This window comes from Monodelphis domestica, chromosome 1 (genome assembly GCF_027887165.1).
Source record: "Monodelphis domestica isolate mMonDom1 chromosome 1, mMonDom1.pri, whole genome shotgun sequence".
Taxonomy (NCBI): domain Eukaryota; kingdom Metazoa; phylum Chordata; class Mammalia; order Didelphimorphia; family Didelphidae; genus Monodelphis; species Monodelphis domestica.
Window position 1 is genome coordinate 463,468,281 of NC_077227.1, and position 12,309 is coordinate 463,480,589.

The 12,309-nt window shown below is 36.7% G+C and overlaps 1 protein-coding gene across 1 annotated transcript in view; it reads left to right on the forward strand.

The window, feature by feature from the left end:
• The window catches only part of GPR107 (G protein-coupled receptor 107), a 107,915-nt gene that overhangs the window by 18,343 nt on the left and 77,263 nt on the right, over positions 1 to 12,309 (forward strand). Inside the window, exons 6-7 of the mRNA XM_001369476.4 lie at positions 493 to 530; positions 1,985 to 2,041. Coding sequence (XP_001369513.1) covers positions 493 to 530; positions 1,985 to 2,041 — 95 coding nt within the window. The remainder of the gene's footprint in view (positions 1 to 492; positions 531 to 1,984; positions 2,042 to 12,309) is intronic.

The window sequence follows — 12,309 nt, forward strand, 5'->3', positions numbered from 1 at the left end:
TTAATTAGAAGCATGTGGCAACTTGATTCCTTGAAGGAAAGGGGGGAAACAAAAGTAATTCTCTAATTATTTTGGTCAATTTGTATAATCACCTTGTTTGCTTATTTCTGTTCATCTGTATCCATACATCCATATTGAACATATAATTACTCAGCAAAGACTTTCAGTGTCTGCAACATAAAGAATAGTGCCTTATATGCAAATGTGCTATGTACATGTTAGTTGTTAATGATGATAATGATGTTACCAATCCTTTTATGAAATAATTTCCATAATTTCCCAAGTCCAGATCTAGCATTACTATGACTTAAGAACTTTTGGTACAAGGTTTAAGGGGGTAGAAGTCCACAAAGCTTGTGATGGTCTTACAATGTACAAGGAGATGTCTCATAAAATGTGATTTTAAAAAGCCTTTTTTTAATTAAAAAAAAAATAATGTGATACATCTAAGTTGAATCTTGCAGTAATGTTTGGAAATGCTTCTGCTTCTAGAAGGTGAGAAGTCTACACAAAGTATGGAGGATTCAAAGGTAGGATAACTAGTTAATAAGTAAGTGTATTTTAATTTAATTTAATTTGATTTGATTATGTAGCATAGAATTTTAGAACTAGAGAAGACTTCTGGAGTCATCAAATGCGGTTCCTTTATTTTGAAAATGAGGGAATTCATCCAGATTGAGGAAGTGACTTGCACTGGATCACATGACTGATGTGGAGAGAAACAATATAGAGGAGTGGATGGACTGCTGAACTTGGAGTCAGTAAGGCCTGAGTCCTGGTCTAATCCTACCCCAGATACTTATTCGCTTTTTGACGCTGGGCTAATCATTTAACCTTGTTTAGCCTTAGTTTCCTCATCTGTAAAATAGGGATACTATTACTACCTACTACAGAGTTGTTGTAAGGATCAAATTACATAATGTATATAAAACTCTTTGCAAACCGTAAAACACTAAATAAGTGATAGTTTTTACTTTTGTTCTTATTTATAACAATAATAAATGCTTTTCTCAGTGCTGATGCAACTTAAAAAAAAGTAATGATCATTACTTCAACTTCTCTGAGGATCTTTGTTATTGTCTTCTGTAATCCATTCTCCAAAAGTGTTGAGCACCTCTCTACTGTGTGTGCTAGGCTAGACAAGATGGAGAAAAAGAACTTCTCTTTACACTAAGCAAGTGCACAATCTGATTAGTCTTCTAGACAAAACACCAAATTATTATTTAGGAATATTTTTTCAGGAAAGCTAATGTGAATTCTCCCATATACTCCTGCTTGCCATTCCACACACACACACAGTGGTGCCTTTCCTCTGTCCATGCCTTTGTGCCCTGCATCAAATACTCTCCCTCTTTACCCTCTACTTTAGAATTTCTGCCATTCTTCAAGACTTAGCTCAAATACCACCTTCTGTTAGAGGCCTTTGTTGGCTGCCAACTCTGCTCTTCCAGCCATTAAAGCCTTCCCCTCTAAAGTTCTTTTCTGTTGACTTTGAATGTATCTTGTATGTAGACTGAACCTGTTATTTCATTGGTCTAAAGAGGAGAGAACTCCATCTACCGATGCAGGTTGGCCCTTTGTGACTTAGAGTCTTAGATTCTTGCTTAGGGCATCAGGAGAATGACACTTATCTAGTGTCACATTTAAAGACAGAACAAGAACCCAGGTCTTCCTGGTTCTCAGACGAGCTCTGTCCACAAATTACTGCCTCTCCCTCCTTTTCACCTCTTATTATCTCCCATTTAGAAGGGATGTTCCTTGGAATTTAACTCAGTGTTTGACATAGTAGTAATCAATTAAAAAATCAATTAAAAATGCTGAATGATTAAATTCTCTGTTGGGGAACTTTACTCAAGGGACAATCATACAATTACACAAGGATTTTTTGAGTGCTTTGACTATATGAGATAAAAAGGAAAGGAACTTTAATATCGGATTTAATTTGCTGCTACCATCCTGAAATGACTTATACTATGTCATTTAGGTTTTAGAAGAGAAGTCTTATCCTGTTCATATGAATGAAGGGACAGTTTCATTCCAGGTAAGTGCTCTCTTAACCATAGAATATTATAGATGTTTGTGAAAGCCAGGTGACATAGTGGATAAAGCCTCACACTTGGAGTCAGGAGAACCCAAGTTCAAATTTGGCCTCAGACTTTTAACTAGCTCTGTGACCTTGGTTAAGTCACTTAGCCTTGTTTGCCTAACCCTTGCCTGTCTGTCTTCAAGTTTTTACTACGAAAGGTAAGGGCTAAAAAGGGGGAAAAAATCTTATGAATAGTTTAAAATTTTCTTTTATTCGTGCTTATTATTATTATTATTATCATGTTCATTTCTGAATTTATCCTTCTGTTCCACCCATCCCCTGTAACAAAGTTGTGTATTTTTGTTTGTTGGAGGAGGGAGCAATTCAGCACAGACCACTGAGTGAATGATTTTTTTTAAGCTCTTGAATTTCTAAAATAAAAGGATCAGTATCCTAGACTGTCAAATTTTGATTTTAAGTTTCCCTTTTTATAGTTAAGGAAACCGAGGCCTAAATATGTAAAATGATGTGCCTACGGATGCATAGCTATCAAGTGCACAGTAATTATTGTCTTTATTATCATAATTTCTCTTTTGCTAATGAATACTTCACTAGGTTCCTTATATACAATATTCTTGATAATAACCCCCCCAATATATTTCTAACTTTTCATAAACACTCAGTAAAGAAAGAGTTGAATGTGTTTCCTTGCCAGTGCTTTTAAAAGTGACAAATAAATAAATATCATAGAAGCATGTTACTTTAGGCAGCTAGGTACCTCAGTGAATAGAACACTGGCCCTGGAGTTAAGAAGACCTGAGTTAAAATATGGCATCAGATACTTACCAGCTGTGTGACCCTGGTGTAGCCTGTTAACTTCAGTTTGCTTTAATCCACTGGAAAAGTTTATGGCAAATTATTTTTTGCCAATAAAACCACATGGACAATATTTGTGGACTATGCTCCACAGGGTCAAAGAGTTACACAGCTAAATGATTGAACAGTAGTAGACTTCCAGGTAAACATGGTGGCAGCATAGACTCAGGATTCTTCTTCTCCTTATACCACCTACCAATATAGACTACCTCAAAAGGTCAAAAAAACCAAATTCATATCAATGAAGGAACTCTATAGTATGGTGCAGCATTGAAGATACGTGGGATTTGGGCTTTCCACACTATAAGGGGGAGAAATAGCTTCCACCAAAGTGTGAGCTGATCAACCCTCCCCCACCCCACCTACGGAGCCAGAGTCAGAGCCACTGGACTATAGTCAGTGAGTGAGTGGCACCTCTAGGTCCTTGGCAGCTGACTAAGACCACCAAAGACCCACACCTGAGAGCAGTTAGACCTGAGACTCCAGCAGGCTGAAGAGCTCAGACCTTGGGCGCCAGGGTAGAGATAGCACAGATAAGGGCAGTAAACAGTAGAAGCTGTAGAGACTTGGGAGGTAGCCTCAGGCAAAAACCATGCTCCTTAGCTCCATACACAGAGAGCTTGCCTTCCTCACTCAGACTTCCGACTGGAAAGGGAAGGAAAAACCACCATAGTGATGGCAAACAATGCCCAGGAAAAACAACTTCCCAACCCCAAGAAAACAAGAATTCATTGACCCTGGATAATTTTTATGGAGAAAAAAAAAATCCAGACTACAGAGGAAATAGCAGAAGAGGACATGCAAATAAATGCACCCAAACCTTCCCCCCAAAAAAATGGAAATTGGCCACGCGCACTTGAAGAATTTAAATGGGAGCTTATCAAAAAGATGGAAGGATTTTGGCAAGAAAAGTGGGAAATAAGTGGAAAATAAAATTCAAAAAGAAAATAATAGTTTAAAGGACAGGAACTCCCAATAGGAGAAACAACTAGAAGCTATGAAAAGCAGGATAGACCAAACTGAAAAGGAAACTCAAAAGATTATAGTGGAAAAACTAGTCTTTAAAGACCAGAATTAAACAACTGGAAGCCAATGATCTTGCAAAACAGCAAGAATTAAAAAGCAAAGTCAAGACTGATAAAATAGAAGAAAACATATATCATTGGCAAGATGATAGCTCAGGAAAACCGGTCTCAAAAAGACAATTTGAGAATCATTGGTCTACCTGAAAATCCATAAATAAAAAGAAACCTTGACATCATACTACAGGAAATTATTCAAGAAAATTGCCCTGATTTTCTTGAACAAGGGGGCAAAATAATCATTGAAAGAGTTTATAGAACACCTTCTACACTAAATCATCAAAAAACAACCCTCAGGAATACAATTGCCAAATTCAAGAGGTTCCAAGCTAAGGAGAAAATTTTACAAGAAGCCAAAAAGAGATAATTCAGTTATCAAGGAGCACCAATTAGAATTACACAAGATCTGGCAGCTTCCACCCTAAAGGAATACAAGGCTTGGAATATGATATTCAGAAAGGCAAGAGAATTGAGTCTTCAACCGAGGATCCACCTACCCATCAAACCAAGTATTTGTAAAGAAAAGACCAGAACTACGTGGAAAGTTTGATTCAAGAGAAACATGAAAAGGTAAATAAGAAAGAGAAAAAGTTTTTTATTTAAATTTTCTTTTTAAGGGCTTCAATAATATCAAATTGTTTATATTAATATATGGGAAATGTTATTTGTAACCCTCAAAAATTATATTCACTATTATAGTAATTAGAAGAATCATTCACAGAAGAGATTGGGGTATTAAGTGGTATAAGATGATATGCAAAAAAAAAAGGGAGGAGGGAATAGAAGATGGCACCAAGAGAAACTTGAAGGAATAAGATAAATAGGATAATCAGTATCACAAAAAGAGGCACATGAGAAAGGGAGGGGAAGAATACTATTATAAGAAGGAGAGGAAGAGAGTGCTAATAGGTAATACTTAAACCTTACTCTCAGTGAAATCAATTCTGAGTGGGAAGAGCATCTAGATCCATTGAGGTATCGAATTCTGTCTTGAGGATAACAAGGAAACGAAGGGAAAGTGAGAAAGGAAAAGTAAGACAGGGAGTGGGGTGGGGAGTACAAAAAGGGAGGGAAAGAGGGGGGAGTGAACGTAACAGACCCTAAAAAAATAATAAGGGAACAAAAAGGAAGTGGAGGTAATAAAAGTGGGGATTAGAGGGACTGATTAAAAGTAAAGCACTGGTTTAAAAGGATATAGCAAAAGAAGAAAGGCAGAAATAGGAGAGGAAATCAACGTGTTAGGGAATACACAAGTGGCAATCATAACTTTGAACGTGAATGGGATGAACTCACCCTTAAAATCAAATAGCAGAGATGATTAGAAACCAAAATCCTACCATATGTTGTCTACAAGATACCCACATGAGGTAGGTTGACACTCACAGGGTTAGAATTAAAGATTGGAGCAAAATCTATTGGGCCTCAAGTGAGAAAAAGAAAGCAGGAGCTGCAATTGTGATATTTGACAAAGCCAACATAAAAATAGATCTGATTAAAAGAGATAGGGAAGGTAATTACATCCTGATAAAAGGCAGTGTAGAGAATGAGGAAACCATGTATGCCCCAATTGGTATAGCATCCAAATTTCTAAAGAAGAAACTAGCGGAGTTGAAAGAGGAAATAGATAGTAAAACTATACTAGTTGGAGACCTGAACTTTCCTCTATCAAATCTAGATAAATCAAACCAAAAAATAAATAAGAAAGAGGTAAGAGATATGAATGAAATCTTAGAAAAATTAGAGTTAGTAGGTATGTGGAGAAAAATAAATAGGGACAAAAAAAACCATACCTTCTTTTCAGTAGCACATGGTACATTCACAAAGATTGGCCATGTACTAGGCATAAAAACATGACAAAGAAGTGTAAAAAAGCAGAAATAATAAATGTGACCTTTTCAGATCACACTGCAATGAAAATAATAAATAGTAAGGGTACATGGAGTGCCAAATCAAAAATTAATTGGAAATTAAATAATATGATTCTCCAAAATCAGTTAAGGAACAAATCATAGAAACAATAATTTCATTGAAGAAAATGATGATGAGACATCCTTTCAAAACCTATGGGATGCAGCCAAAGCAGTACTTGGGGAAATTTATATCCTTGAGTTCATATATTAACAAATTAGGGAGGGCAGAAGTCAACAAATTGGACATGCAAATCAAAAAACTTGAAAGTAAGCAAATTAAAAATCCCCAGGTGAAAATAAATTAGAGATCCTAAAAATTAAAGGAGAAATTAATGAAACTGAAAGTGAAAGAGCCATTGAATAAATAAGGGGGGGAAAAGGGAAAGAAGAAAACTGTAGTATACCAGGCATGTTGGTATCTGGGAAGTATGATTGTTGTATTGATATTATACTACCAGACTCATGGTTTGCAAATGTGTGTAGTCCTAGCCGGGCAACGCCCTAATGGAATCATGCTATATGTTAATGACATTGCTCCAAGTGAAAGTACCCATGCTATGTTAATGACCTTACTCTGAACCAGGCAGCATGGCCCTGAGGCAGTGTGGCCAAGACCCAGCTCATGAATTTGCCTGTCCTTTGCTAATGTGTAGGACTGTCCCTTTAACATCAAGAGTTCTGACCATGAGTTTGACTTAATCCCCACCTCTTTGATGTCATCGTGGTCAATTTGACCAATGTAAATACCCATGCCATGTTACGTATATGTTCCTAAAACCCTCAATAAATACTGGGAACAAGCGCGAAACTCCTCCCTTACTAACCCCTCTCTTACTCTTACTAATGCTCTCTTACCAGCTCTCTCTGACTAGTTCTCTCGCCCTTCATTTCCTCTCTCCCTCTGTTCCCTCCTCGCCGCTTACTCTCTTGCTTCACTATATGTCCTTCATAGCGACTTGGTCGCCCCAGTACCTGCTATTGCTATAGAGGTACCAGGAGCTGAGGCTCTGCTCTTTCATAGTGATGTGCTCACCCCAAGTGCCTCCTATTGCAACAGAAGGCACCAGGAGTAAGACTCTACTTTTCCTAGTGAAGTTGTCGCCCCCAAAGCAGACTCTCTTGTCTAGGAGTATCAAGGGGTTGTTACTCCCCACCTATTCTCTTGTTCCTCTTACTTCCTTGGAGTTCATGTTACTCCCCATGTGTTTCTACTTTTGCCTTTGAGTCATTATTATTCTCCCATTTCCTTAGCCTCTTTCCACCTCAGGTTATTCCCACAGATAGATGTTATAGGACTCATGTGGGGGGTCGCAATACCTCCCATCTGGGTCTCTATAAAAACCAAATTAACAGTATCAAAGATGAAAAGGGAGACCTTACCTCCAATGTAGAGGAAATTAAGGCAATCACTAAAAACTACTTTGCCCAATTATATGGCCACAAATATGGCAATCTAGGTGATATGGATGAATATTTACAAAAATACAAATTGCCTAGATTAACAGAATTCTTAAATAATCCCCTATTAGAAAAAGAAATTGAACAAGCCATCGTAGAACTGTCTAAGAAAAAATCCCCAGGGCCTGATGGATTCACAAGTGAATTCTATCAAACATTCAAAGAACAACCAATCCCAATATTATACAAACTATTTGACATAATAAGCAAAGGAGTTCTACCAAATTCCTTTAATGACACAAATATGGTAGTGATTCCAAAGCCAAGCAGGACAAAAACAGAGAAAGAAAATTATAGACCAATCTCCTTAATGAACATAGATGCAAAAATCTTAAATAGAATACTATCAAAAAGATTCCAGCAAGTGATCTCGAGGGTTATCCATTATGTTCAGGTGGGATTTATACCAGAAATGCAAGGCTGGTTCAGTATTAGCAAAACCATTCACATAATTGACCATATCAACAAGCAGATCAACAAAAATCACATGGTTATCTCAATAGATGCAGAAAGAGACTTTGACAAAATACAACACTCATTCCTATTGAAAACACTAGAAAGTATAGGAATAGGACTTTCCCTAAAAATAATAAACAGTATATATCTAAAATCATCAGCAAACATCATTTGCAATGGGGATGAATTAGAAGCCTTTACAATAAGATCAGGAGTGAAATAAGGATGCCCATTATCACCGCTATTGTTTAACATTGTACTAGAAACACTAGCAGTAGCAATTAAAGAAGAAAAAGAAATTGAAGGTATTAAAATAGGCAATGAGGAGATCAAGCCCTCACTCTTTGAGGATGATTATGATGGTCTACTTAAAAGAATCCTAGAGAATCAAAAAAAGCTAGTGGAAATAATCAACAACTTTAGCAAAGTTGCAGGATACAAAATAAACCCACATAAGTCATCAGCATTTCTATATATTTTCAACACATCTCAGCAGCAAGAATTAGAAAAAGAAATTCCATTTAAAATCACCCTAGATAATATAAAATACTTAGGAATTTATCTGCCAAGACAAACACAGGAACTATATGAACACAACTACAAAAAACTTTCCACACAATTAAAACTAGATCTAAATAATTGGAAAAAGACATTAATTGCTCATGGGTAGGATGAGCTAACATAATAAAAATAACAATCCTACCGAAACTTATTTATTTAGTGCCATACCCATCGAACTATCAAGAAACTTTTTTACTGAATTAGAAAAAACCATAATAAAGATCATTTGGAAGAAAAGAATATCAAGGGAAATACTGAACAAAAAAATGTGAAGGAAGGTGACCTAGCAGTACCAGACCTCAAACTATACTATAAAGCAGTGGTCATCATAACAATCTGATACTGGCTAAGAGACAGAATGGAGGATCAGTGGAATAGACTTGGGGTAAGTAACCTCAGCAAGACAGTCTATGATAAACCCAAAGATCCCACCTTTTGAGTCAAAAATCCACTATTTGACAAAAACTGCTGGAAAATTGGAAAACAGTACAGGAGACACTAGGTTTAGATCAGCATCTAACACCCTACACGAAGACAACCTCAGAATGGGTGAATGACTTGAATATAAAGAATGAAACTATAAATTAGGTGAACACAAAAGAGTATACTTGTCAGATCTTTGGGAAAGAAAAGATTTGAAGACCAAGCAAGAGTTAGAGTTAGTAAATTACAATAGTTATAGAGTTAGTAAATTACAAAATATAAAATAAATAATTTTGATTGCATTTAATTAAGAAGTTTTTGTACAAACCAGTGCAACTAAAATTAGAAGGAAAGTAACAAATTGGGAAATAATCTTCATAACAAAAACCTCTGACAAAGTTCTAATTACTCAGATTTATAAAGAGCTAAATCAATTTTATAAAAAAATCAATCCATTCCCCAATTGATAAATGGGCAAGGGACATGAATAGGCAATTTTCAGATAAAGAAATCAAAACTATTAATAAGCACATGAAAAAGTGTTCTAAATCTCTTGTAATCAGAGAGATGCAAATCAAAACAACTCTGAGGTACCACCTCATACCTAGCAGATTGGCTAACATGACAGCAAAGGAAAGTAATAAATGTTGGAGGGGATGTGGCATCAATTGAGACATCAGTGCCTTGCTGGTGGAGTTGTGAATTGATCCAACCATTCTGTAATGCAATTTGTAACTATACCCAAAGGACTCTAAAAGACTGTCCTGCCCATTGATCCAGCCATAGTACTGCTGGGTTTGTACCCCAAAGAGATAAGGAAAAAGACATGTACAAGAATAATCATAGCTACACTCTTTGTAGTTTCAAAAAATTGGAAAATGAGGGGATGCCCTCCAAATGGGGGAGTAGTATATGTTAGTGATGAATACCCAAAGGAATAATGAACTGGAGGAATTTCATGTAAACTGGAATGCCCTCCAGGAATTGATACATAGTGAGAGGAGCAGAACCAAGAGAACATTATATACAGAGACTGATACACTGTGGTACAATCAAATGTAATTGGACTTCTCTCTTAGTGGCCATGCAGTGATCCAGGACACTTCTGAAGGACTTAGGAGAAAAAACACTCTCCACATTCAGAGGAAGATCTTTGGGAATAGAAATACAGAAGAAAAACAACTACTTGATCATATATGTCAATGGGGATATGATTCGGGTTATAAACCCTAAATGATCACCCTATTGTAAATATCAATAATATGTAAATAGATATTGACCAAAGATACATGTAAAACCCAGTGGAATTGTGTGTTGGATATGGGAGGGGGTAGAAGGGAGGGGAGGGAAAGAACATGATTTTTGTAATCCTGGAAAAATGCTCTAAATTAATCAATTAAATAAAACTCTATAAAAAGTTCATTTGGAAGAACAAAGGATCAAGGATCTTTATCAGAGCAATAATGGAAAAAAATATGATGGTTGGTGGCCTAGCAGTACCCGATCTCAAACTATACTATATAGTTGTGGTCACCAAAACAGTATGGTACTGGGGGCAGCTGGGTAGGCTCAGTGGATTGAGAGCCAGGCCTAGAGATGGGAGGTCCTGGTTTCAAATCTGAATTCAGACACTTCCCAGCTGTGTGACCCTGGGCAAGTCATTAACCCTCATTGCCTAGCCCTTACCACTCTTCTGCCTTGGAATCAACATGATTCCAAGACAGAAGGTAAGGGTTTTTATTTAGAAACAAACAAACAAACAAAAAACAATATGTTACTAAGTAAGAAACAGAAAGGAGGATCGATGGAATATGATAAGCCCAAAGATCACAGCTTTGGGGACAAAAATTTGACAAAAACTCCTGGGAAAAAAATGAGCGAGATTGGGTTTGGATCAACATCTCACACCCTACACCAAGAATGTGTGAATGGGTGAATGACTTGAATATAAAGAAGGAAACTATAAGTAAATTAGGTGAACACAGAATAGTATACTTGTCAGATCTTTGGGAAAGGAGAGAATTTTAAGACCAAGCAAGAGTTAGAAAAAATTACAAAATGTAAAATAAAATAAAACATGACAACAAAGGAATGTAATGAATTTTGGAGGGGATGTGGCAAAATTGGGACGTTAATGCATTGCTGGTGGAGTTGTGAATTGATCCAGCCATTCTGGAGGACAATTTGGATGTATACCCAAATGGCGCCCAGAGTCTTTCTGCCCTTTGATCCAGCCATAGCGCTGCTGATTTTATACCCCAAAGAAATAATAAGGAAAAAGCCATGTACAAGAATATTTATAGCCATGCTGTTTATGGTGACAGAAAATTGGAAAATTAGGGGATGCCTTCCAATTGGGGAATGGCTGAAAAAATTGTGGTATCTGGTGGTGATGGAAAACTATTGTGCTTAAAGGAATAATGAACTATAGGAATTCCATGTGAACTGGAATGACCTCTAGGAATTGCAGAGTGAAAGGAGCAGAGAGAACAGGAGCAGGAGAACATTGTACATCGAGACGGATACACTGGCACACTCTAATGTAATGGACTTCTCTACTAGCAGCAATGCAGTGATCCAGAACAAGATCAGAGGGATTTATGAGAAAGAACACTATGCACATCCAAAGGAAGAACTGTGAGAGGAGAAACACCGAAGAAAAACAACTGCTTGATCACATGAGTTGATGGAGATATTATTGGGGATCTAGACTCTAAATGTTCACCCTAATGCAAACATCAATAATATGGAACTAAGTTTTGCTCAGACACATGTAAAAGCCAGTGGAATTGCATGCTGGCTACAGGAGGGGGTGGGGGAGGAGAGGGAAAGAACATGATTCTTGAACCAAGGGGAAATATTCTAAATTGATTAATTAAATAAAACCTTCAACAACAAAAAATGAAATTCATTCTTTAGGTTTCTGAAGGAAGCTATCATAATTTAAAATAAATTAAATAAAAATAAATTAATGATTGAACAGCAAATGTCACTTTTAAAATGAGTGCAAAGAAGTGTAGGGATTTATTAATTCCCTATAATTACATGGTTTTGGAGATAGATTCTTGGAATAGTGAATAGAATAGAGTGACATACTGAATTTAGAATCAGGAACACCTAAGTAATTTTTTATTTTATTTTTTCATCTTTACTTTCTGCACTAGTAACAACTCTGAAGTACTAGGCAAACAGGATTAAGTGGCCTCCCCAAAATCACACAGCTAGGAAGTGTCTGATACCAGATTTCTGCCCAGATCCTCCTGACTTCTGGCCTGATGCTCTGTGTACTGTTCCATCTAGCTTCCCCAGCAGACCTGAGTTCTAATCCTACCTCAGACACTCAAAAGCTATATGATCTCATTTAGGTCACTAACCCCTCATCCTCAGTTTCCTCATCAATAAAGCAAGGATAAGGATGCAAAAAGTAAAGAAAGAAAATAAGAATCAAAATCTCACAGGTTGTTAGGGGGGATCAGAGGAGAGAATGTCCACAAAATGCTTTGTAGACCTTAGAGCT